This window comes from Bombina bombina, chromosome 6, assembly GCF_027579735.1.
Source record: "Bombina bombina isolate aBomBom1 chromosome 6, aBomBom1.pri, whole genome shotgun sequence".
NCBI classification, from domain to species: Eukaryota; Metazoa; Chordata; class Amphibia; order Anura; family Bombinatoridae; genus Bombina; species Bombina bombina.
In genome coordinates, this window is record NC_069504.1 from 395,464,870 (window position 1) to 395,492,182 (window position 27,313).

The 27,313-nt window shown below is 42.6% G+C and overlaps 1 protein-coding gene across 1 annotated transcript in view; it reads left to right on the forward strand.

The window, feature by feature from the left end:
* STK10 (serine/threonine kinase 10) overlaps window positions 1-16,653 on the forward strand; it is a 493,300-nt gene extending 476,647 nt beyond the window's left edge. The window contains exon 19 of the mRNA XM_053717126.1: window positions 15,023-16,653. Within this exon, the coding sequence (XP_053573101.1) occupies window positions 15,023-15,160 (138 nt within the window). The 3' untranslated portion in view covers window positions 15,161-16,653. The remainder of the gene's footprint in view (window positions 1-15,022) is intronic.
* The last annotated feature ends 10,660 nt before the right edge of the window (window positions 16,654-27,313 follow it).

A 27,313-nucleotide genomic window follows, 5' to 3' on the forward strand; every position in this document is an offset into this window, starting at 1 on the left:
AACAATTCTTTTTCTTCTTAAATGGAAAAAGTCCGAAGCAGCATTCATTACTTTTTGGGAAATAAGAACCTGGTCACCAGGAGGCAAAGACACCCCAGCCAGAGGCTTAAATACTCCTCCCACTCCCTTCATCCCCCAGTCATTCTTTGCCTTTTGTCTCAGGAGGTTGACAGAGACATGCCAGAATTTTTAAATTTTTGTTTTTGTCTCTTATGGAGGGTAGTACTCTTTGGCATGGGACGGGAGTTTTTAGTAATCCTGTTAGCTTCTCAGTGAGGGCTTGGATGAAAGTCCGGAGATGCAGGAAGTTTCTTTCTGCGAAACCATCCCGACTCAGATTAACAGCTCCTCAAGCAATCAGCGTTGTCGAACTTCGCTTCGCTACCTGCTTTCTTTTCTCAAGTCCATGGCGGAGGCGATGCTACTATTCATCACACTTGAATGGCCATGTTCCTGTTCCACGGCGTTGATTCCGGTAAGATCGTTTCATTTTACTTCATGCAATGTACTGTAATGTGATGTTTCCCGTGTGGCTAAAGCTCCTCACGGGTTTAACTTTTAACAATGGGTCTCAGTGCGTCTCCATTTGATCTTGGAATCGAGGGTTAATATCTCCTGAGGGGGGGGTTATGGGACAGGGGGGTTTATAATCATATTTGTTATGAGATTCAACCTGCTTATGTGTGAGGTTATGGGCTCGTGGTTGGAACTTTGAGGCCTTTTGTAGTGACGTGGCTTGTTGGCTGTAGGCACTTTTTGGACTATACGGTTCACCCTGTGTCCGGGCGGGGTTACGCTCTGTTCCCATTTCCGCATTCCTGACCGTGTGGCGTGAGATTTAATCTAGTCCCCGTGTGTCTGGTCATAGGAGGTGGTGAGTGCCCCAGCCATTGGTGGTGTCAGGTGCCGTTTTGTTGTTACTGAGTAGTCCATATTGCTATCCCTTCCTAAAGCTATGGGGGATTCTGATGCTGAGCCTGTGATCATTTCAGATTCAGTTACGGAGGATTCGGTTACCGACACGATAGTAATATCTGATTCGGTGTGAGGTGACGAATCCGATTTAGCCTCGTTGACTTCTGTCAACCATTCTTGTTCCATTCGCCATGTCGGAGCACCTGGTTCCTCAGGCTGGGGAATCAGGGGTCTGCTGAGCCAGGGGGTCCTGTCTCCCAAGGAGCGAGTTCCCTACCTAATGTTCCTCTTACACATGCGGGTAACCCAGTTTATAGTTCCTCCATGCGGGGTGGTGTGTTCCCCCCAGAACTTGCAGCACACTTTCACTTTCAGATAATGTTGGCGATGGCTCGTCTACACAGTCCAGATGTTTCTTTAAGAATGTGCTCGTGCCCTGTTGTCCCGGTATTCCACCTTGCGGTGGGCCTCCACAGTATCCTGATGGTTCTGTTCCGGAGTATTGTGCATTTCGGTACCGGATTGCCCGCCTTCGCGTGTTGCTGATGATGGTCCGAATGGTACAAAACGTTAGACATATGGGGATGAGGTTATCTCCTACTGTCTTTATTTGAGTTTCTTTCCCAGTTGTGAGATGGGGCTCCGCTTGGCTGGTCCGACAGATAGCCCTGTGTCCTTTTTTTGGGGTGTTAACCCTCAATATTTTAGTTATATCCAATGGATGTCTTATTTGTTTTTGTTACCTTCGGGAACCATCTGGGATTGATACTCTTGATTACTTCTGTGGAAGTTGTTGGACATGTTAGTCCTATGTTTAAAATGTCTGTTTTTCCTTTTCCCCTATGAGGGAGAGTTTATGCAGCTTGCAGGTTAGGACCCTTAGTACGGGCTGGCCCTGTTTGGGTTCGTCCGGTCTTATCATGCTCAGATTATCATTTTGTCATGTTCCACTGCAGCATTCGAGAGGAACCCGATGGTTCCTGAGACGGGAAGGATTTAATCGGTCCTTATAGCTTCTAGTTGTAGGTGAGTGTTCCGTTGCGTCACTCTATCTGATTTCGTCAGAGCCTTGTGTGCCTCCTCCAGGTGGGGAAGGGTGGGCGGACTTCGGTCCCGTTAACACTGTTTGAGTGGTTTGCCTTCGGTTTTAGGCTTCAGGATGGTTCTGTTAGGACTGGATCCTACGGCTTCTGGATAAGCTGTTCAGCTTGTTGAGGGTTTTCTTTAAGACCTGTTGCAGCTCTGGACTCCTTATAGGGGATGTGTCTGCTGTTCTAGTGTCTAGATATAGTTTTTATTCTTGGACTGTATGGTCTGTCCAAGTGTTGAGACAAAAGAGAAAACTATTTCCCAAAATGAATACACTGTATCTGTGTCAGACACAGGCTTAAGGGAATAAGTGATGTTTGAATTTGCTGAACCAGGGGAGCTGTATTCATTCAGAGGTAAGTCAGGTGTAGTAATTGTGTATACAAATATATGCAAAGTTCCAAAAGATCCTGTAACCCCTATTTTTTCACAGCCCCCTTATTTGTCAGACAGTAAAGTAAAATCCCACTTTTTCGATATATAGTGGTAATTTTAATAATGGAAGTCCAATCAAACACATCAAATTACAAGAAACTCACTCACCCTCCTTCTTTCGTATAGGGCCCTGGAAAATAGCATCGCTGTAAATCACTGCATAGTTGAAAATGCCTTCTGTAGTGCATGCGATGTGTAGTACATCCAGTGAGAGAGAGTGCTTGTAATGCTGCTGGGAGCGGTTTGAAGCCTGGGCAAGCCGCCAAACAATGATACAATCAAAATACTTCCACACAGGTAAAAAGGTTCCAGCAGTGAATGGATCGAGAAGTAGAGGTTTAAAAGTATATCCTTTATTAGTATCCTGTGTAAGTATCACAGAAACAAACTTTGCAGTGTCACAGCCAGTAAGCTAGTCAGCCCAAAAGCTCTATATCTAACAGACCAACATGTTTCGTGCTGGTACAGCACTTCGTCAGGGATAGTAAAGGGTTAACTGTTCACCTGTTAAATGCATATTGGGTCCAATCGAAACTCAGCAACTTTACTCTGTCCAATAAGGAACAGGACTTAAAATTCAAATTGTGTGTCATACAATGCTTCATTTGTGTGTTTAGCTTGGACCAAAGCTGCAGCAACAGGTGTTCAATATAAGACTAATCATTAGTTGTACATACATAAAAAATAACAGAAGATATAGAGCTCAATAATGTGAATGAATTCTTAATGTAGATATGATCAAAAACAGCACAATTAAATATCCTCATGTAGTTAAAAGCACCTCACCCCAGTCGCCATATGTTCTTGTTCTTTTTTCATTTTTGTTCTCTTTTCTTTCATCTTTATCACGGAAAAATATAAGTTTGAATACACAACACTAGAATACATACACAAAATTCACTTTTTCCACAGGACTACATAGTTGTTTTATAATGAGAATACAATATGACATGTCTCAGGTCCCTTTAAGCAGATATGAGGTTAACGATCATCTGCACTGCCAATAGGGAATTCGATGCAGGAACAAATCATGGTTAAACTTATTCATGTGTTAGGGATTCTACTCTAATAACTTAGCAGCACTTGGTTTCTCTGTCCATAGGGAACTAGACTCCTTTACAGGTCAGAACAATAAGAATGCAAAAAGCGGAATAATATAGAGAATACCCCTTTAAAAGACATATGCATATATATGCACCTAGGTCGCTTAATGCACAACGGACTAGTCCCTCTACAGGTCAGACTAATAAGGATAACCAAAAGCCAAAAAAACACAACAAAATATTCAGCACATTTCCTTTTAAAAAACTTAACCTTGCAGTTTACAGTTTATAGTGTATGTCTCATAGCATACTCTGTACACTTATGTAAGGATGGTTATGTACCCATCATTACGCCACTATTATATATTATATATTTTTTAGCTACTTAGCTGATGTTCAACATAATGTGGTGTTAAGTTTGGCATTCATATTTTGTACACAATTGTTTGACTGTACTTGTTTGCTGCCTTGGCGCAGCATATGGCGACTGGGGTGAGGTGCTTTTAACTACATGAGGATATTTAATTGTGCTGTTTTTGATCTTATCTACATTAAGAATTCATTCACATTATTGAGCTCTATATCTTCTGTTATTTTTTATGTATGTACAACTAATGATTAGTCTTATATTGAACACCTGTTGCTGCAGCTTTGGTCCAAGCTAAACACACAAATGAAGCATTGTATGACACACAATTTGAATTTTAAGTCCTGTTCCTTATTGGACAGAGTAAAGTTGCTGAGTTTCGATTGGACCCAATATGCATTTAACAGGTGAACAGTTAACCCTTCACTATCCCTGACGAAGTGCTGTACCAGCACGAAACATGTTGGTCTGTTAGATATAGAGCTTTTGGGCTGACTAGCTTACTGGCTGTGACACTGCAAAGTTTGTTTCTGTGATACTTACACAGTATACTTTTTACGGATACTAATAAAGGATATACTTTTAAACCTCTTTTTCTCGATCCATTCACTGCTGGAACCTTTTCACCTGTGTGGAAGTATTTTGATTGTACAAGTGTTAAGACACTTAGGTTTCTTTTCATGTCTCAAGGTGAGTCAGATACCCGTTTGGGGATCTGCGTCCTGGATGATGGTTGATCCCTGTGGGGACATGTCTAGCTCAGGGTTACCCGGAGCTGGGAAGGTTTACCACCTTATTTTCTCTGTACCCTCTGCCTGTGTGGAGGTAATGGAGAGCCTAGCCCTGCTAGTAGGGTTTTGTGGACTTCAAGGTTCCCTGCTTTTCTGTGACTAAGAGGTCCCTTTATACGACTTCTGGCCCAGCTCCTTGGAGCGTAGAACTTTAGCTAGGGATGGTCCCTTCCTTTAGTCGGGGCCTGCGAGTCTCTCGTTATCCAAATTTAGGATGTGTGTCCATTCCCCTTTTTGTCTGACTTTTGGCCAGTTGGGGTGTTTAGTTCTAGGGTGAGACTGCCTGAACTATTAGAAGCCTGGACCTATTTTCCTTCAGAGACTCTGCTTCTGGGGCTTTGCTCCTTTTCCTAATCCTATTTTGGATTCTGGGATCTCAGGATTGGTCGGAGTATTCTCTGGTAGTGGGAACTTGGGCTGTGTCCTTGATCTATCTACCTGTCCGGGTCAGATTCGACCTGGTATTAGAATATTTATTACTCCTTACTGAGTATCCCATGTCATCTGGGAATTCCTGGGTGGCTAGCGCCTTTGAGTGTGGGTTTCGAGACTACTGCTGGCGTTGGGTTCCAATTTCAGTAGCTCCTTAGGGTTGCAATTCCCTGGTTGGTTGCTAGTGTCCCTGTGGATTTCTGCTTTGCAGGTCATTGGGGTTGGCTGTGCCTCTGTTTGGCATGCGACCTGTAAGGTGGTCCTCTTCTAGGACATTTACGTTGGGGTTTTTATACCCACTTAACCGGTGGTTCGGACCTTTGGGTCATTGTTGTTCTTTCCGGTTCTTTCCCTTTTATATGGACTATTCTCCTTTCTTTGGAGATGAGATCCTTTTTTATTTAAGACCTCTCTTTAGGTTGGGAGGCATAGGGTGGAGGTGATCCGCCTGGGGCCTTTCCGGTTCTAAGCAGATTGTGGGCCTTGTTTAGATAGATTACTTATCAGTTTAAGGCCTTATCTGGGGTCAGAGTCGGGTTGTCCTTGTACTCTGGTGAGATGGTCCTTCCATCTCTTCACTCGTTCCTGTATCAGTTTCGGGATTCTTTTTGTTCCTGTACTGGATCTGTGTGGCTGGGTTGGTCCAGCTGGGTATGGGTCTGCAGGCAGGACTTAGTGGCCTAAGGGATAACTACCCTGCCTAGTAAGCTAAAGGCTTAGAGTTTGCAACCCACTGTGGCAGCTTTCTTAATAAAGGAATGTCCGAGCGGTCTAGGGATAGAGTTATCCCTTGTCTGTGAGAGTTTGTTAGTTCAATCTGCAGGGAGAGGTTTTCTCTTTCTCCTTGTTCCTACACAGGAGATGGTTTTCTCTACCTTCGGATTCCGAGGGTATATTCTCCTTCTTGGGAGGCTTTGATGGAGGTTTGTGTTCTCCTTTTTAGGGGCCTAAGTGTAGGTCGGGCGGCTTAGGTTGCTGAGAGAATGCCCTCTATTGAGGGATTGTTTTTATACGGTCCACTTACTGTGGACTGCTTCTTAATTCCTTGCAAGCTCTTTGGTATCGCCTTCTTATGGACACAGTGTTGTTGATCCTGAGGTTTTTTCCTGGGTCTATTACACATTTTCATGATGAATACTTTGGTATTCTATGGGTGGGTGCAGAGAGGACTTTGCGTCTTCTGTTACGTCCTTGCTTGCAGGATGTTGGGGAAATGTTTCCTATCTCCGTGTCTAGATTATTCCGGTTTTTCGCTTCATGTGGTGTGGCATATTTTCGGTTTGGATCCATTTTTGTCTCCGTGAGCCAGGTCTTCACAGACTTGAGGTGTTTTCTGTCGTATTAAAGAAACCTTTTGGTTTCTTCGGTTCCTTGCCTTGCCCCTTGGGCTTAGGGTGGTTGGAGGAACTGTTTACTGGGGCGACGGTATCTCTTGGAGGATTGTTTTCTCAGTCGAGTCAGTTTGCCGTCTCTTGTTTGGCTCTGGATTGACGGCGAGTCAGTGTCACCAGGGCTTTTCTTCAAATTTTTCTCGGCTTCGAGGAAGCGGGATTTTTTGTTGGGTTGTGGTTCAGGTCTGGTGCCTTCAGTTTGGGCCACCTATGTACCCTCCCGTCTTGGCATTCAGTGTCCTCTTTAGCCTGGGTATTGATTTCCCAAAAGTAATGAATGCTGCTGTGGACTTCTTCCATTTAAGAAGAAAAACATAAATTATGCTTACCTGATAATTTCATTTTCTTCTGATGGAAAGAGTCCACAGCACCCCACACTGATATTTCTTCTACTGTTCTTTGTTCCTCGGCAGAATGACTGGGGGATGAGGGGTGTGGGAGGAGTATTTAAACCTTTGGCTGGTGTGTCTTTGCCTCTTCCTGGTGGCCAGGTTCTTATTTCCCAAAAGTAATGAATGCTGCTGTGGACTCTTTCCATCAGAAGAAAATGAAATTATCAGGTAAGCATAATTTATGTTTTTTTCAAATCCTCAGAGAGTTCTTTGCAATGAGGTGCCATGTTAAACTTCCAGTTACCAGTATGAGAGAGTGTTAGAGCGATAACACCAAATTTAACACACCTGCTCCCCATTCAAACCTGAGACCTTGTAACACTAACGAGCCACATGACACCGGGGAGTGAAAATGGCTAATTGGGTCCAATTTGGACATTGCCACTTAGGGGTGTACTCACTTTTGTTGCCAACGGTTTAGACATTAATGGCTGTGTGTTGAGTTATTTTGAGGGGACAGCAAATGTACACTGTTATACAGGCTGTACACTCACTACTTTACATTGTAGCAAAGTGTCATTTCTTCAGTGTTTTTTTTTCACCTAAAAAGATATAATAAAATATTTTTAAAAATGTGAGGGGTGTACTCACTTTTGTGAGATACTGTATATAGACGTAATATAATTGCATTGGAACCTTTTGCAGTTAAAGTGAATGTCAAGTTTGATTAATCAGTGCCCAGTTTTTAAAAACCCTATTAAAAACAGGGGCACTTTCATTCATCTAACTTTACATTTTACTCACTTTGTTAAAATACTTACCTTTTAATCTTGAAAGACGCTCCAGAGCTTCCCCCGCCCGTCACAAGCCTCTTCATAGTTCAAAAATGACGAATCCGGCTTCCTCCAATATGCCTCAGGCAATGATTCCCCTGGTGGGGAAGCCGTGATTGGAGGAAGCTGTATTGTCATTGCTGGCGTATGAAGTGACCAACGGCAGGAGGGGGATTCGCTGGAGCGGCTTTCAAGATTAAAAGGTAAGTATTTTAACAAAATAAGTGAAATGTGATGGAAGTGCCCCTGTTTTTAATAGGATTTCCATCTTAATGGGAGGAGAGTCCACTGCTCCATTCATTACTTGTGGGAATTAAGAACCTGGCCACCCCAGCCAAAGGCTTAAATACCTCCCCCACTCCCCTCATCCCCCAGTCATTCTTTGCCACAGGAGGTTGGCAGAGAAGTGTCGGAAAATTCGGAGTAGTCTCTTATGGAGGGTAGTACTCTTCAAAATGGGACTGAAGTTTTAAGTAGTCCTGTAAGCCTCTCAGTGAGAGCATGGGTGAATGTTAGCGTCCGGAGATGCAGGAAGAGTCTTTCTGCGAAACCATCCAGACTCCGTTTAACAGCTCCATTAGCAATCAGCGTTGATGCGTTTCGCTGCCTGCTTTTCTTCTCTCAAGTCCATGTCAGGAGTTATGCTACTACCCTGTTACTCTTGAAAGGCCGTGTTCCTGTTCCACGGCATTGATTCTGGTAAGATCGTTTCATTTATATATATATTTGATAATGCATGAAGACAGGGTCACAGTGTGGCTCCTTTTATCTTTATAGAATCTAAGGTAATACCCTCGGAAGGGGGCTGTTGAACAGGGGGGATATTATTATGCATAATATTGTTTATTGTGTTTGCTACTGCATTTGTGTGAGATGAGGCTCTGTCAGTGTGGAACACAGTTCTTTAGCGAGAGATTGAGGCAGGCTTTTTTGGCACGTACTTCTCTCAAGTGCAGGGGCGGTCCTGCATGGCACTCCATGTTACCGGGTGTTGCCTCTACAACTTCCTCTTTCTCGACCTGCGTTCGGAGAAGACGAAAACTGTTCCTTGTAGTCAGGGTCATAGGAGGTGGTGAGTGCCCCGGCCATTGGGATATAAAGGTGCCATTTATTTTTGATCAAGTCCGTAATAAAGGTGCAAGCTATGGAGGACTCTATGTTAGAGGATACTCCCTCTTTATCTAAACCCATTAACTGTGTATATTGTGAGGCGGTTCCAGTCGTACCGCCTACGCAACTTTGTTCCACATGCTTTGACAATATTGCGATTTCCAAAAAGAATAAAGTATTTAGTACGACTGAGCCGTCCAACTCTGAGGGCTCGCCGCCCCACGAGGTGCGTTCCCTGCAATCATCTCAGATTATACAAGCAGTTCCCCAGGGCACTACTAATCCTCCTGCGGGAGGGGCCCTTTGGCCTCCAGACTTCGCCAAGTATTTACAGACGGCGGTTTCTGTGGCCATTAATGCGATGCCTCACCCTACTAAGCGCAAACCGAGGGTATGGCATGGCTATCCGTTTCAGGGGTCTTCGACTCTGCTTGGGGTCCGCTCTCCTCTCTTGGGGTAATCGTCCCAGTTCCTCTGGCAGAAAGAGGTCTGGGGTACTATTCAAACCTTTTCGTGGTTCCAAAGGAGAAGGGCACGTTTTGTCCAATTCTGGACCTGAAGGCCCTAAACAAGTTTTTGTCAGTTCCATCGTTCAAGATGGAGACGATCAGGTCGATTTTTGCCCCTGGTTCAAGAAGGGTAATTTATGACGACTATAGACCTGAAGGACGCTTACCTTCATGTTCCAATCCACAAGGATCACTTCAGGTTCGCCTTCCTGGACCAACACTTTCAATTTTTGGCCCTTCTGTTTGGTCTGGCGACGGCCCCAAGAGTCTTCACAAAGGTTCTACTTGCAGTAGCGAGAGCCAGAGGAATTGCAGTGGCGCCTTATCTGGACGATATCCTGGCCAAGGTTCCATCCCACAGTCTTGCGGAGGATCACTCGAGAGCTCTTCTCCTTCGGTCCCACTGGTGGAAGATAAACGAAGGAAAGAGTTAATTGGTCCCCAGCAACAGGGTGGAATTCCTGGGTACGATAAGATTCTTCAGCCATGAAGATATTCTTGACAGATCAGAGACGTTGCAAGCTTGCATCCAACTGTCTAGCTCTTCAGACATTCTCCAGGACATCTGTGGCCATCTGAGGTGATCGGGCTCATGGTATCCAGCATAGATGCCATTCCATTCGCCAGGGTACATCTCAGACCTCTTCAGCTGTGCATGTTGAGACAATGCAACGGCGATCATTCAGATCTATGCCCAACAGATATCTCTAAGACCGGTGAGGGAGTCCCTATCATGGTGGACCCGACCGGGGCAGTTGTCTCAGGGGACATCCTTTTTGAGATCATCCTGGGAGATTGTGCCCAGGGATGCAAGTCTATCAGGATGGGGAGCTGTATGGGGTGCCAGAAGTTCACAGGGCACATGGACTTGAGAAGAGTCGAGTCTACCTATAAATATTTTGGAACTTCGAGCAATATCCAACGCTCTGAGGGCTTGGCCCCTTCTGGGGTCGTCCCGATTCATCAGATTCCAGTCGGACAACATTACCTCGGTGGCTTACATAAACCATCAGGGGGGTACGAGAAGCTCCCTAGCCATGTGGGAAGTATCATGGATTCTGGAATGGGCAGAGCCTCACAATTGTTCACTCTCAGCGATCCACATTCCGGGTGTGGACAACTGGAAAGCGGATTTTCTGAGCAAACAGACGTTTCATCCAGGGGAATGGTCCCTCCATCCCGAGATGTTCGCAGAGATCTGCAGCAGATGGGGGGCGCCGGAAAAAGATCTCATAGCGTCCAGACTCAATTGCAAGCTACACAGATACAGGTTGCGATCCAGGGATCCCCAGGCGGAACTGATAGATGCCTTGGCGATGCCCTGAGACTTCATCCTAATTTACATATTTCCACTGTTGCCTCTTCTACCTCGGGTAGTGGCCCGCATCAAGCAGGAGCAAGCTTCGGCTATTCTGATTGCTCCATTGTGGCCGTGGAGGATGTGGTTTGCGGATCTGGTGGCGATGTTGTCATCTCCTCCGTGGAAGTTACCTTTTCGCAGGGATCTGCTAGTTCAAGGTCCCTTTCTACATCAAAATCTCGATTCTCTGAGGCTGACTGCATGGAGATTGAAGTCTAGTCTTAGCCAAGAGAGGATTTTCGGAAAAAGTAATTGACACACTCGTTCAGGCCAGGAAGCCGGTCACTCGTCTCATCTACCACAAGGTGTGGAGGAGCGAGGATACCCCTGGCATAAGGACTTTCTCCAGGACAGTCTGGATAAGGGTCTTGGAGCCAGTTCCCTAAGGGGACAGATCTCGGCTTTATCTGTACTGTTGCATAAGAAGCTTGCGGAGCTTCCTGACATTCAGTCCTTTGTTCAGGCGCTGGTTATGATAAGGCTTGTCTTCAGGAACCCGGCTCCTCCTTGGAGCTTAAACTTGGTTTTTAAGGTTTTGCAGAGGGCTCCGTTTGAGCCTATGCATGCACTTGACAAGGTTCTTTCTTGGAAAGTCCTATTATTACTGGCTATTGCATCAGCACACAGAGTCTCCGAGTTGGCGGCCTTGCAATGTGAGCCTCCCTACTTAGTTTTTCATGCTGATAAGGCTGTTCTTCGCACTGGATTGGGATTCCTTCCCCAGGTAGTGTCAATTTGTAACATCAATTAGGAAATAGTGGTTCCTTCTTTGTATCCTAACCCTTCTTCTTCGAAGGAGAGGTTACTTCATAATCTGGACATAGTTCGGGCTTTGAAGTTTTATCTTCAGGCCACGAAGGAGTTCAGACAGACATCATCCTTATTTGTTGTGTTTTCAGGGAAGAGCAGGGGGCAAAGGGCCTCTGCTATCACTCTATCCTTTTGGTTGAGGAGTATGATCCGTCTGGCTTATGAGACAGCGGGACATAAGCCTCCACATATTCATATTTTTATGTCGGGTTAGTGCACATGAGCATATGCAATCAGGTTTGGGCGCGAATTGGTTAGGGTTTTTCCACGCTTTTATAGCTCCATTGACTTCTTTTGGGGGAATATGTGAATGTGCACGTGATATTGTAAGTTCTGCTTTTTGAGCTCGTTGCGAGCGAAAACAGTTTACTTTCAACTGATACAAGCTTACTTCTAGCGTAGTTAACTTTCCAGTGGGAGCATTAAATAGCGTTCCTCTTGTAATCTGGCCCTTAAAGGGACATGAAACTCAAACATTTTATTTTGTTGTTCAGATAGAGAATACAATTTTAAAAAAAGTTTCCAATTTACTTCTATTATCAAATTTGGTTCATTCTCATGTTATTTTTTGTTGAAGAGATACCTAGGTAGAGTGCAGAAAATAGTGCTGCCATCTAGTGCTTTTTCTAATGTATAACTTTGTTGCAAAACTGCTGCCATATAGTTTTGCAGTCACGTGCACACTCCTGAGCTTACACCCCTGGTTTTCAACAAAGGATAACAAAAAAAATTAAAATTTGATAATAGAAGTAAATTGTAAAGTTGTTTGCTCTATCTGAATCATGAAAGAAATTTTTAAAAAGTTTAATGTCCCTTTAATCAAGTAGCAGTACAGTACTTAGTGTAGTTTACTGGGTGTTAACCATGTTTAAGAACATACACTTGGTGGCAGTAGAGAACTTATTTTGAAAAATAAGGAAGTTAGCTGGATATTTCATCTTGACACCATTTAGTTCAGGGGGGGTAAAATGGTATGATAATTATATCTTTTTGAACTGGGTTTTTTTCTCTGTAGGTTTCCCGCAGATTGCTGTTCTCCATGTTTTCTGTTAGAATGAAATGGTTAATTTAACAGAATGAAAGTCAATTATTTATTAGTGGGGAGGGGTGTTTAATTGATGTTGCCTTAAGTCTATCTAGTTCTAAACTAACTGTAGGGTATCCAGTGACTCCACATAATCAAAACCAATAAAGAAATGTAGTCTATAGATAGATGAGCACATGGATAGATAGCTAGGTAGACAGATATTAAAATCAGTGTTTAAACCAGGGTTTTTCTGACCTCAGGTCGGGACCCATTACTGATATGCAAAACCATGTTTACTGGGTCGCGACTTGTATGAGTGTTGAAGGGGAGTGTTTCTTTGTGGTGTGTTGAAGGAGAGTGTTTGTGGTGTGTTGAAGGAGAGTGTTTGTGGTGTGTTGAAGGAGAGTGTGTTTGTGGTGTGTTGAAGGAGAGTGTGTGTTTGCGGTGTGTTGAAGGAGAGTGTGTGTTTGCGGTGTGTTGAAGGAGAGTGTGTGTTTGCGGTGTGTTGAAGGAGAGTGTGTGTTTGCGGTGTGTTGAAGGAGAGTGTGTGTTTGCGGTGTGTTGAAGGAGAGTGTGTGTTTGCGGTGTGTTGAAGGAGAGTGTGTGTTTGCGGTGTGTTGAAGGAGAGTGTGTGTTTGCGGTGTGTTGAAGGAGAGTGTGTGTTTGCGGTGTGTTGAAGGAGAGTGTGTGTTTGCGGTGTGTTGAAGGAGAGTGTGTGTTTGCGGTGTGTTGAAGGAGAGTGTGTGTTTGCGGTGTGTTGAAGGAGAGTGTGTGTTTGCGGTGTGTTGAAGGAGAGTGTGTGTTTGCGGTGTGTTGAAGGAGAGTGTGTGTTTGCGGTGTGTTGAAGGAGAGTGTGTGTTTGCGGTGTGTTGAAGGAGAGTGTGTGTTTGCGGTGTGTTGAAGGAGAGTGTGTGTTTGCGGTGTGTTGAAGGAGAGTGTGTGTTTGCGGTGTGTTGAAGGAGAGTGTGTGTTTGCGGTGTGTTGAAGGAGAGTCTGTGTTTGCGGTGTGTTGAAGGAGAGTGTGTGTTTGCGGTGTGTTGAAGGAGAGTGTGTGTTTGCGGTGTGTTGAAGGAGAGTGTGTGTTTGCGGTGTGTTGAAGGAGAGTGTGTGTTTGCGGTGTGTTGAAGGAGAGTGTGTGTTTGCGGTGTGTTGAAGGAGAGTGTGTGTTTGCGGTGTGTTGAAGGAGAGTGTGTGTTTGCGGTGTGTTGAAGGAGAGTGTGTGTTTGCGGTGTGTTGAAGGAGAGTGTGTGTTTGCGGTGTGTTGAAGGAGAGTGTGTGTTTGCGGTGTGTTGAAGGAGAGTGTGTGTTTGCGGTGTGTTGAAGGAGAGTGTGTGTTTGCGGTGTGTTGAAGGAGAGTGTGTGTTTGCGGTGTGTTGAAGGAGAGTGTGTGTTTGTGGTATGTTGAAGAAGAGTGTGTGTTTGTGGTGTGTTGGAGAGTGTATGTTTGCGGTGTGTTGAAGGAGAGTGTGTGTTTGCGGTGTGTTGAAGGAGAGTGTGTGTTTGCGGTGTGTTGAAGGAGAGTGTGTGTTTGCGGTGTGTTGAAGGAGAGTGTGTGTTTGCAATGTGTTGAAGGAGAGTGTGTGTTTGCGGTGTGTTGAAGGAGAGTGTGTTTTTCAGGTGTGTTGAAGGAGAGTGTGTGTTTGCGGTGTGTTGAAGGAGAGTGTGTGTTTGCGGTGTGTTGAAGGAGAGTGTGTGTTTGCGGTGTGTTGAAGGAGAGTGTGTGTTTGCGGTGTGTTGAAGGAGAGTCTGTGTTTGCGGTATGTTGAAGGAGAGTCTGTGTTTGCGGTGTTTTGAAGGAGAGTCTGTGTTTGCGGTGTGTTGAAGGAGAGTGTGTGTTTGCGGTGTGTTGAAGGAGAGTGTGTGTTTGCGGTGTGTTGAAGGAGAGTCTGTGTTTGCGGTGTGTTGAAGGAGAGTGTGTGTTTGCGGTGTGTTGAAGGAGAGTGTGTGTGTTTGCGGTGTGTTGAAGGAGAGTCTGTGTTTGCGGTGTGTTGAAGGAGAGTGTGTGTTTGCGGTGTGTTGAAGGAGAGTGTGTGTTTGCGGTGTGTTGAAGGAGAGTCTGTGTTTGCGGTGTGTTGAAGGAGAGTCTGTGTTTGCGGTGTGTTGAAGGAGAGTCTGTGTTTGCGGTGTGTTGAAGGAGAGTCTGTGTTTGCGGTGTGTTACACTGGTAACACACCGGTAAAATCCTGGTTTAGATCATCTCATTTCCAGAGAAAAACATAGTGTGACTGTACCATAGATACATGCAGCAGCCCATTAACCCCTTGGCCAATTTTAATTTGTTCACATTAATACAAATGTGCATTATTTTTCAATAACAGGTTATAAATGTCATGCCCTGCTTCTGCTCTGTGGGCGTTACTGCCTGTGGAGATCTACAAAGAAAAGAAAACACATTTAAATCAGTGTAAACTTTATGATTTGGTTTGGAATGCATATGGAGGATTCACTTAGTTTTTTTGTAATAAAGAAACAAAGCACAAAATCATTAGTTAGGCCAGATTACAGGACTGTTGTGTGTTTTCTATTTTCTTCCCTTAGAGGTAAATTTATATAGCAACTCCTTTCTTTTTCCCCACAGGCTTTAGAGGGCGATCTGGAACAGAAGAAGCAGGAACAAGAGATGTTTTTCCGTATGAGTGAGGATGCTGGAGGACAGACAGTAACCCCCAATAAGCCTGCCAAGTTCTATCCCTATAGCTCTGCTGAAGCTTCATAATGTCCTTAAAAAAATCAGACTTTTTCTAGTGCCCTATCTATGAAACCTCTAAAGTAAACTTATTTTGCTATTTTATTTTTTATTATTGACCTGTGCAGCAACTTTGTTTGTGCATCACAGTAACTAAGAAGATATAGTGATACTTCAAATTAAAAAGGAAAATAAATAATAGTCAATCTATGAGTAGTAAAGCATCAACCTTATGAGATCACAAGAAGAATGTGATCTTGCAAGTAAAATACATCAAGGAAATATGAGCAAATTGCAATTCTCTCCACAGTTTACACAATGAGATATTTTCATCCCTAGCTTTCAAGTGTGCCAATGAGCCGGTGTTACTTGTAAAGCGGCATCACTCGTTGTCTTACACCCTTATAGATGACACTAGATGTTATCGATTGAGAAGGGAGCAACACTGTAAGGCCATTATGTTCCCTTGCATCTTTCTCCAAGATCCTGACACTGTCAGAAACTGCAATCGGATACTTTACTACAGGGTTTTAATTTATATTATAGAATGCTCTATTGCTCTCATTACAGAAAAAAAATATTGGAGCATAGATTAAGACAATAATTACTAGAATGCAAGACCCAAGTAGAATCCAATATTCTACTTGGGTCAATACTGATTAATTTAATCCCATGTAAAGATCCTTTAATAATATTGTGGGCAAATGTATTTTTAGAGATTTGTAACTTAGTCATTTGTTCGGTGCACTTAGTACTGCCTAGAATATAGCAAGGGAATGGACTGCTGGTCAGTCTCTTGTGGGATAATGTTACATTATGGTGCTGTAGAACAGCTTCCAGCCAACTGATGTGAGCAAGGTCTTCCAGCATGGCATCTTCAGAACAATGCTATAAAACTGCTGTTATCGGAGAACCTCTCTTGTCTACATCATTGAAAAGTTTAAGATATATTACATTTTGGTTAGGAATGATTTGTGCCATGACTGTGAGCGTATTTTGCGTACCTCTTACATTTTGAAACCTCTTAAATTATTGGTTGATTTCACTTATTCACAAAGGAGAATTCACATTTGCTTTTCAGCTATCAATGATCTAACGGTAAGATTCCTAACATTCAGATGTTGTATACTTGTTGACAAACTGTGTTATATATAGGTTCTAACAGAACAAACAAAAAAACTAGCTAATTACCGTAGCAAAGCTTAGAAATAATGAAGGTTTACATTCAGCCTTATATAAAGTGCAATACTGATCCCCTGCTTAAAAAAGTATAATTATATTTTATAGATACATTTATAACAGAGTTGTAAGATATAAAGATTAATACAGTAAAACTGTTTATAACTATTTTCATTTTGCTTTAAAAGTTCTTGTTTTGATTAAAAGGCTTTTTCAAAATAATTAAAAAAAATTAATCTAAATCTGTATACAAAAAAAAATCTTTGGTTAAATAAGAGTTGTTTGATAAAACATTGTACACTGTAAATAAGAGTCTAATAAAATAACAAGAATGTAAATGACAACCTTTTTAGTTATTTGTTTTTCATATTCAATACATTTTGTTTTGTGGAGTCGCTTGAGGGTAATAAAGGTAAAAAAACAAAACTTTAAATATCCTACCCCTTGTATTAAAGGGACAGTAAACACCACCTGGGTTTTGTGTAAAATGTGGGACTCTGCGTTTGCTTGAAGTTGCTTTAAACAACTATTGATCTAGAAAAACCTACGGTACAGAATTAGCCTTGTGCCTCTAAGGAGAGTGGGGCAAGCACAATTTGTACATGAAAACAAAAGCTATTTAATCTGTTTTGAAGAGTGTAAATATTGAGTAAATATTGACGTTTAAATGGATGGATTTGAATTAGTGGATTCCATGTTAATTGTTTTTAGAAGACACATAGTAGGAGGAAGGCATCTTATGATTGTGCTGATTTTAGCCGCAATATATTCACAGAATATTCAGTATATGGATGTTGTGAGCTTTTGTTCACATACATTTATTGTTGCTCTGTGCCCAGAGGGCATTGCAATATATTTTCAAGCTAAGTTGTTTACTGTGTACTTCATTCCAGACACTAAGGATTCATAAAGCCTAAAAAGAAAACAAAAAAAAGTGTCATGCTCCTTACATAAGTTGCTAAAACACATAAAATTGTCAATGAAATGATGATTGGCACATGCTAGAAGATTGCACTTAAAAATGAAATTCACTTAGGTACACCGCCTTAGTCGTTACTAAAGTGTCTATAAACAAGTAAGTAATATCTACAAAGAGTTAAAGTTACAGCCGGCCAAGGAGCACAGTTCAGTTAAAGTAACTGCATCAACAGTTCGTGTGTATACACGGAGAGCACTCGCCAAACCTCCATGTATGCAACCTCACACAGACAATCCGCCATTCTCCTTCTTTTCAGTCCTGTTGCACAATACTTACAAGACCATAGGACCTGGGTTCTTACCGGCTACCACTTGTTTATGATTACGGCCGACCAGGCCGAAACACGTAAGATCATGTTTGTACCATGATGCTACCTGCTGTGTATTTTAACATGCTTTGAATAAAGATGATTTACTTTTTAACGAATTTGATGAAGTGCAATTTCACTTTAGTTTCAGAAGATTGCACTTGTTAGCGACAATTAGAACAAAAATTGCACTTCACTGCACCTCGTTTTGGGATATGTTTATGTGGCGTTTCAAGGTTAACACCCCTTCTTCAGATGATGGACAACCCCAAACGCCACCAAAAAACAATGCTTGGTAAAACCCAGTGAGTGATGTCATCCCATTGACTGTCTATATTTTGGAGTTCACATCCTGTGGACTTGTACTTCCTACCGCTGTCATTTATTTGTAAAGCTCTGTAACGTGCACATATTTGTTACACAATGACACTGGTTTATGGTAAAAAAAAAAAAAAAAAGATACATAAATCTAAATATACAATACAAATGCAAGAGGGCTTTGCTCTAAAGAGTTTACATTCTATAGCCATTTGCCGCACACTACGTGTTGTGCTCTTACTCTGAGTAAAAAAAATATTTTTATTATTTACATTTGCCTACTGTATACAAAACTTTATCTGAAGTGTGGTTATGTTAAAGGGACATTAAACACTTTTAGATGGTAATATAAAACGATAAATTGTGTATGTGTGTATATATATATATATATATATAGTAGCCAAAAAAATGCACTCTCAGGTCTTTCACATCCAAGTTACTTTATTCCTGTAACGTTTTCGCAGGTCTCGCCTCCTTCATCAGTATGCTGATGAAGGAGGCGAGACCTCCGAAAACGTTACAGGAATAAAGTAACTTGGATGTGAGAGTGCATTTTTTTGGCTACTATTTAATTCTAAAGTTGCACCCAGGCAGTTTTCCTCTGAGGGCAAGACTTGGTGATTTGGATATATCTATCTATATATATATATATATATATATATATATATATATATATATATAGGTCGGCAATATGCTTTCATTATTTATATTCTCCCTTATTCATGTAATTCCATTCGGAAACTGTGAGCTTTTCAGTTCCTGTTAGAAATTGAAGTGCAGAACACTGTTATATCGTGCACATCTATTGGCTGCACACTCTAGTGACCTATTTAAAACTGTCCCTAATTGGCCACAGCAGAGAAGGTAACCTAAGTTACAACATGGCAGCTCCCGATATTTTATAGCTACTAAAGCTTTACACTTATTTTGTCAATATTTAAACAACTTACAAAACTTTAACCCTTTCCTGCTGGGACTTATTTATCTACATCGGAACAAAGTTCTGATGTAAACAAATAAGTAGAAAATTGAAATCACGATTGTGTAATTTCAATGATGGGATTGGGTCGGGCGGAGTGCATATGATGTTAGGCACACCCTCCAGCCCACAATCACATTGTGCAAGCGGCTACAGCTTCAGGATAGCCAAACGACTAGGATGTTCCATGCCGTCCTAACGGCACTAAAGCCCAGCCCAGTTAGGACAGCATGGAACATCCTAATGGTGGGAAGGGGTTAAAAATACATCTACATGTTATTCTCAGACTAATCGTTTCTTTAAATGCTTCATTCTATCTAGCCTTTATTTAGTGTTTAATGTCCCTTTAACAAAAAGATAACTGGGCACAATCTAAATTGTAATTTAAAAAAATTACTCTAACAGTGTCTGCCTCAGCACCGTCAAATACAGTTTTTACACCGCAAAAAATGATTTACAGTACATAATTGCTGTATGTCTAAAAGTAAGAACTGCTATAATATTAAACATAATTCAAAAGGAAGCTCACATCAATGTTAGAGGAGGCTGAAGGGTAAAACTACACTTTCTGATTTTATTCATACTCCAATATAAGTCAAATTATCAGTAATTTATCAGTTAAGATTATCAGGGGTATGACGGAAGCCTGTATGCTCTGTTATCCTCTGTAACAAACCCTGAAAATAGGGGTTTTATCAATATAACTATAGTTCTAGCCTAAATATTTCACCACTTGGTGGTGCTCAAGACTTAAACAACTACAAACTCCTCACAACAAATGTAACTCTTTAATGAAGAGCCGGTCATTAATATCGGGATTGACTGGGGCCATATTACATTATAGTCACATATACCATTAAAGATTATAAATAGATTTTACATAAATTTACATAGGAAAACAGACGTTTTTACTCAGTTCTGGGCATGAGCAAATCTGACTCCCTGTGTTCTAGTCTATTCACTAGCCACATGCTAACATTAACCTTCCTACAAAGGCCTCCTCCTCCTTGTCGTGCTCTAGCAGTAAGTAAAAGACACTGCACAAATGTAGTGTAAAAAATAAATAAAAGTTAAAATCCATTTAAATAAATTAATACATATTGCAATGCTTTCTATTAAGTATAAGCAGCTGCTTAGTGCTTTTTTTAATACAGCAATCAAACGGACTTAAATATTCCTTTAAAGGGATACTAAACCGACATTTTTAAGCAACTTTCTAATTTACTCCTATTATCAATTTCCTTCTTAATATAAGGAGAGTCCACGGCTTCATTCCTTACTGTTGGGAATACTGAACCTGGTCACCAGGAGGAGGCAAAAACACCCCAGCCAAAGGATTAAATACCTCTCCCACTTCCCAAATCCCCCAGTCATTCTTTGCCTTTCGTCACAGGAGGATGTCAGAAGATTTCGGAGTTGTTCCTCAGGAGGGATATATATGCCTTTCGTTATGGAACTGGAGTTTTAAGAAGTCTTGTCAGCCTCTCAGTGAGAGCATTGACGAAAGTTAGAGTCTGGAGATGCAGGGAGAGTCTTTCTGTGAACCCATCCAGACTGCCTGCTAACATTAAAGGGACACTGAACCCAATTTTTTCTTTCTTTCATGATTCAGATAGAGCATGAAATTTAAAGCAACTTTCTCCAACATAGGTGTGTCCGGTCCACGGCGTCATCCTTACTTGTGGGATATTCTCTTCCCCAACAGGAAATGGCAAAGAGCCCAGCAAAGCTGGTCACATGATCCCTCCTAGGCTCCGCCTACCCCAGTCATTCTCTTTGCCGTTGTACAGGCAACATCTCCACGGAGATGGCTTAGAGTTTTTTAGTGTTTAACTGTAGTTTTTCATTATTCAATCAAGAGTTTGTTATTTTCAAATAGTGCTGGTACGTACTATTTACTCAGAAACAGAAAAGAGATGAAGAATTCTGTTTGTATGAGGAAAATGATTTTAGCAACCGTAACTAAAATCCATGGCTGTTCCACACAGGACTGTTGAGAGCAATTAACTTCAGTTGGGGGAACAGTTTGCAGTCCCTTGCTGCTTGAGGTATGACACATTCTAACAAGACGATGTAATGCTGGAAGCTGTCATTTTCCCTATGGGATCCGGTAAGCCATGTTTATTACGATTGTAAATAAGGGCTTCACAAGGGCTTATTTAAACTGTAGACTTTTTCTGGGCTAAATCGATTGATTATTAACACATATTTAGCCTTGAGGAATCATTTTATCTGGGTATTTTGATATAATAATATCGGCAGGCACTGTTTTAGACACCTTATTCTTTAGGGGCTTTCCCAAAGCATAGGCAGAGTCTCATTTTCGCGCCGGTATGGCGCACTTGTTTTTGAGGACAGCATGGCATGCAGCTGCATGTGTGTGGAGCTCTGATACATAGAACGGTCTTTCTGAAGGCATCATTTGGTATCGTATTCCCCTTTGGGCTTGGTTGGGTCTCAGCAAAGCAGATTCCAGGGACTGTAAAGGGGTTAAATATAAAAACGGCTCCGGTTCCGTTATTTTAAGGGTTAAAGCTTCCAAATTTGGTGTGCAATACTTTTAAGGCTTTAAGACACTGTGGTGAAATTTTGGTGAATTTTGAACAATTCCTTCATACTTTTTCGCAATTGCAGTAATAAAGTGTGTTTAGTTTAAAATTTAAAGTGACAGTAACGGTTTTATTTTAAAACGTTTTTTGTGCTTTGTTATCAAGTTTATGCCTGTTTAACATGTCTGAACTACCAGATAGATTGTGTTCTGACTGTGGGGAAACCAAGGTTCCTTCTCATTTAACTATATGTATTTTATGTCATAAAAAAATTTAGTAAAAATGATGCCCAAGATGATTCCTCAAGTGAGGGGAGTAAGCATGGTACTGCATCATCCCCTCCTTCGTCTACACCAGTCTTGCCCATACAGGAGGCCCCTAGTACATCTAGTGCGCCAATACTCCTTACTATGCAACATTTAACGGCTGTAATGGATAATTCTATCAAAAACATTTTAGCCAATATGCCCACTTATCAGTGAAAGCGCGACTGCTCTGTTTTAGAAAATTCTGTAGAGCATGAGAACGCTGATGATATGGTTTCTGAAGGGCCCCTACACCAGTCTGAGGGGGCCAGGGAGGTTTTGTCTGAGGGAGAAATTTCAGATTCAGGAAACATTTCTCAACAAGCTGAACCTGATGTGATTACTTTTAAATTTAAGTTGGAACATCTCCGCGCTCTGCTTAAGGAGGTGTTATCCAATTTGGATGATTGTGATTATCTGGTCATTCCAGAACCACTATGTAAAATGGAAAAGTTCTTAGAGGCCCCGGGGCCCCCCGAAGCTTTTCCTATATCCAAGCGGGTGGCGTCCATTGTTACTACAGAATGGGACAGGCCCGGTATTCCTTTAGTACCTCCCCCCATATTTATAAAATTGTTTTCCTATAGTCGACACCAGAAAGGACTGATGGCAGACAGTCCCCAAGGTCGAGGGGGCGGTTTCTACTCTACACAAGCGCGCCACTATACCCATAGAAGATAGTTGTGCTTTCCAAGATCCTATGGATAAAAAATTAGAAGGTCTGCTAAAGATGTTTGTTCAGCAAGGTTCCCTTCTACAACCAATTGCATGCATTGTCCCTGTCACTGCAGCCGCGTGTTTCTAGTTTGAGCTAGGTAAGGCGATTATTAGTAATTCTTCTTCTTATGAGGAGATTATGGACAGAATTCGTGCTCTTAAATTGGCTAATTCTTTCACCCTAGACGCCACCTTGCAATTGGCTAGGTTAGCGGCGAAAAAAAAATTCTGGGTTTCCTATTGTGGCGCAGAGCGCTTTGGTTAAAATCTTGGGCAGCGGATGCGTCTTCCAAGAACAAATTGCTTGACATTCCTTTCAAGGGGAAAACACTCTTTGGCCCTGACTTGAAAGAGATTATCTCTGATATCACTGGGGGCAAGGGCCACGCCCTTCCTCAGGATAGGTCTTTTCAAGACCAAAAATAAACCTAAGTTTCGTCCCTTTCGCAGAAACGGATCAGCCCCAAGGGCTACGTCCTCTAAGCAGGAAGGTAATACTTCTCAAGCCAATCCAGCCTGGAGACCTATGCAAGGCTGGAACAAAGGAAAGCAGGCCAGGAAACCTGCCACTGCTACCAAGACAGCATGAAATGCGGGCCCCCGATCCGGGACCGGATCTGGTGGGGGGCAGACTCTCTCTCTTTGCTCAGGCTGGGGCAAGAGATGTTCTGGACCCTTGGGCGCTAGAAATAGTCTCCCAAGGTTATTCTCTGGAGTTCAAGGGGCTTCCTCCAAGGGGGAGGTTCCACAGGTCTCAGTTGTCTTCAGACCACATAAGAAGACAGGCATTCTTACATTGGGTAGAAGACCTGCTAAAAATGGGAGTGATTCATCCTGTTCCATTAGGAGAACAAGGGATGGGATTCTACTCCAATCTGTTCATAGTTCCCAAAAAAGAGGGAACGTTCAGACCAATCTTAGATCTCAAGATCTTGAACAAGTTTCTCAAGGTTCCATCGTTCAAGATGGAAACCATTCGAACACTTCTTCCTTCCATCCAGGAAGGTCAATTCATGACCAAGGTGGATTTCAAGGATGCGTATCTACATATTCCTATCCACAAGGAACATCATCGGTTCCTAAGGTTTGAATTCCTGGACAAGCATTTCCAGTTCGTGGCGTTTTCTTTCGGATTAGCCACTGCTCCTAGGATTTTCTCATAGGTACTAGGGTCCCTTCTGGCGGTGCTAAGACCAAGGGGCATTGCTGTAGTACCTTACTTGGACGACATTCTGATTCGAGCGTCGTCCCTTCCTCAAGTAAAGGCTCACACGGACATTGTCCTGGCCTTTCTCAGATCTCACGGATGGAAAGTGAACGTGGAAAAGAGTTCTCTATCTCCGTCAACGAGGGTTCCCTTCTTGGGAACTATAATAGACTCCTTAGAAATGAGGATTTTTCTGACAGAAGCCAGAAAAACAAAACTTCTAGACTCTTGTCGGATACTTCATTCCGTTCCTCTTCCTTCCATAGCGCAGTGCATGGAAGTGATAGGTTTGATGGTAGCGGCAATGGACATAGTTCCTTTTGTGCGCATTCATCTAAGACCATTACAACTGTTCCTGCTCAGTCAGTGGAATGGGGACTATTCAGACTTGTCTCCGAAGATACAAGTAAATCAGAGGACCAGAGACTCATTCCGTTGGTGGCTGTCCCTGGACAACCTGTCACAAGGGATGACCTTCCGCAGACCAGAGTGGGTCATTGTCACGACCGACGCCAGTCTGATGGGCTGGGGCGCGGTCTGGGGATCCCTGAAAGCTCAGGGTCTTTGGTCTCGGGTAGAATCTCTTCTACCGATAAATATTCTGGAACTGAGAGCGATATTCAATGCTCTCAAAGCTTGGCCTCAGCTAGCGAGGGCCAAGTTCATACATCAACCATCAGGGGGGAACAAGGAGTTCCCTAGCGATGGAAGAAGTGACCAAAATCATTCTATGGGCGGAGTCTCACTCCTGCCACCTGTCTGCTATCCACATCCCAGGAGTGGAAAATGGGGAAGCGGATTTTCTGAGTCGTCAGACATTGCATCCGGGGGAGTGGGAACTCCATCCGGAAATCTTTGCCCAAGTCACTCAACCGTGGGGCATTCCAGACATGGATCTGATGGCCTCTCGTCAGAACTTCAGAGTTCCTTACTACGGGTACAGATCCAGGGATCCCAAGGCGGCTCTAGTGGATGCACTAGTAGCACCTTGGACCTTCAAACTAGCTTATGTGTTCCCGCCGTTTCCTCTCATCCCCAGGCTGGTAGCCAGGATCAATCAGGAGAGGGCGTCGGTGATTTTGATAGCTCCTGCGTGGCCACGCAGGACTTGGTATACAGATCTGGTGAATATGTCATCGGCTCCACCATGGAAGCTACCTTTGAGACGAGACCTTCTTGTTCTAGGTCCGTTCGACCCACTCCAGCTGACTGCTTGGAGATTGAACGCTTGATCTTATCAAAGCGAGGGTTCTCAGATTCTGTTATTAATACTCTTGTTCAGGCCTGAAAGCCTGTAACCAGAAAATTACCACATAATTTGGTATATCTGTTGGTGTGAATCTGCAGGATTCCCTTGGGACAAGGTTAAGATTCCTAAGAGTCTATCCTTCCTTCGAGAAGGATTGGAAAAAGGATTATCTGCAAGTTCCTTGATGGGACAGATTTCTGCCTTGTCTGTGTTACTTCACAAAAAGCTGGCAGCTGTGCCAGATGTTCTAGCCTTTGTTCAGGCTCTGGTTAGAATCAAGCCTGTTTACAAAATTTTGACTCCTCCTTGGAGTCTCAACCTAGTTCTTTCAGTTCTTCAGGGGGTTCCGTTTGAACCCTTACATTCCGTTGATATTAAGTTATTATCTTGGAAAGTTTTGTTTTTGGTTGCAATTTCTTCTGCTAGAAGAGTTTCAGAATTATCTGCTCTGCAGTGTTCTTCTCCTTATCTGGTGTTCCATGCAGATAAGGTGGTTTTGCGTACTAAACCTGGTTTTCTTCCAAAAGTTGTTTCTAACAAAGACATTAACCAGGAGATAGTTGTGCCTTCTTTGTGTCCTAATCCAGTTTCAAAGAAGGAACGTTTGTTACACAACTTGGATGTAGTTCGTGCTCTCAAATTTTACTTAGCAGCTACTAAGGTTTTCAGACAAACTTTGGCTTTGTTTGTTGTTTATTCTGGTAAACGGAGAGGTCAAAAAGCAACTTCTACCTCTCTCTCCTTCTGGATTAAAAGCATTATCCGATTGGCTTATGAGACTGCCGGACGGCAGCCTCCTGAAAGAATCACAGCTCACTCCACTAGGGCTGTGGCTTCCACATGGGCCTTCAAGAACGAGGCTTCTGTTGATCAGTAATGTAAGGCAGCGACTTGGTCTTCACTGCACACTTTTTCTAAATTTTACAAATTTGATACTTTTGCTTCTTCTGAGGCTATTTTTGGGAGAAAGGTTTTGCAAGCCGTGGTGCCTTCCATTTAGGTGACCTGATTTGCTCCCTCCCTTCATCCGTGTCCTAAAGCTTTGGTATTGGTTCCCACAAGTAAGGATGACGCCGTGGACCGGACACACCTATGTTGGAGAAAACAGAATTTATGTTTACCTGATAAATTACTTTCTCCAACGGTGTGTCCGGTCCACGGCCCGCCCTGGTTTTTTTAATCAGGTCTGATAATTTATTTTCTTTAACTACAGTCACCACGGTAACATATGGTTTCTCCTATGCAAATATTCCTCCTTTACGTCGGTCGAATGACTGGGGTAGGCGGAGCCTAGGAGGGATCATGTGACCAGCTTTGCTGGGCTCTTTGCCATTTCCTGTTGGGGAAGAGAATATCCCACAAGTAAGGATGACGCCGTGGACCGGACACACCGTTGGAGAAAGTAATTTATCAGGTAAACATAAATTCTGTTTTCTAATTTACTCCTATTATCAATTTTTCTTTGTTCTTTTGTTATCTTTATCTTAAAAGCAGAAATGTAAATCTTAGCAGCCATCCCATTTTAGGTTCAGCACCACGGATAGAGCTTGCTTATTGGAGGCTTACATTTACCCACCAATAAGCAAGCATAACCCAGGTTCTCAACCAAAAATTGTCCAGCTCCTATGCATCATATTCCTGCTTTTTAAATAAAGAGAACTAAGAAAATTTGATAATAGGAGTAAATTAGAAAGTTGCTTAAAATTGCCTGCTCTATCTGAATTATGAAAGAAAAATTTGGGTTTAGTGTCCCTTTAAGTAACCAGTGTTGACGAGTTTCACTGTCTGCTTTCTTCACTCAAGTCCATGTCAGGAGCGATGCTACAAGACTGTCACACTTGAGAGGCTGTGTAAGATCGTTTCAATTTTTACATATGTTGAAATTGCTGAAGACAGGGTCACAGTGTAACTCCTTTTATCGTTATAGAATCTTGGGTTAATATCTCCTGAGGGGAGGTTATTGAACAGTGGGATTAATCAAATGTGTTCTTTGATTTATGCTGCTTTATGTGTGTGATTTATTTTGGGCTTATAGACTGTTATGCGGTAACAGAACATACAGGTGTTTTACTTTCACTTTGAACGCTGCACAGCTTGTAGTTTGGCGCACTTTTTCTCATAGCAGGGGCAGTCCTGCATTGTGCACCACGTGACCGGGTGTGGTCACACTTTCGTTTTCTCTTTCCTGAAAGAGCTAGCTGTCGGAGAGGTCGCTTCTTCTTTGGTTGCCTGGGTCTAGGAGGTGGTGAGTGCCCCAGTCAGTGGGGATATAAAGGTGCTGTTTTTGTGAGAAATAAAAAGTGCATTTATTTGTATCCTACTGTTAGCGCAAGCTATGGAGGATCCTGATATCCTTGAGGGTACTCCCTCTATTCCGAATAGTAATACCTGTCT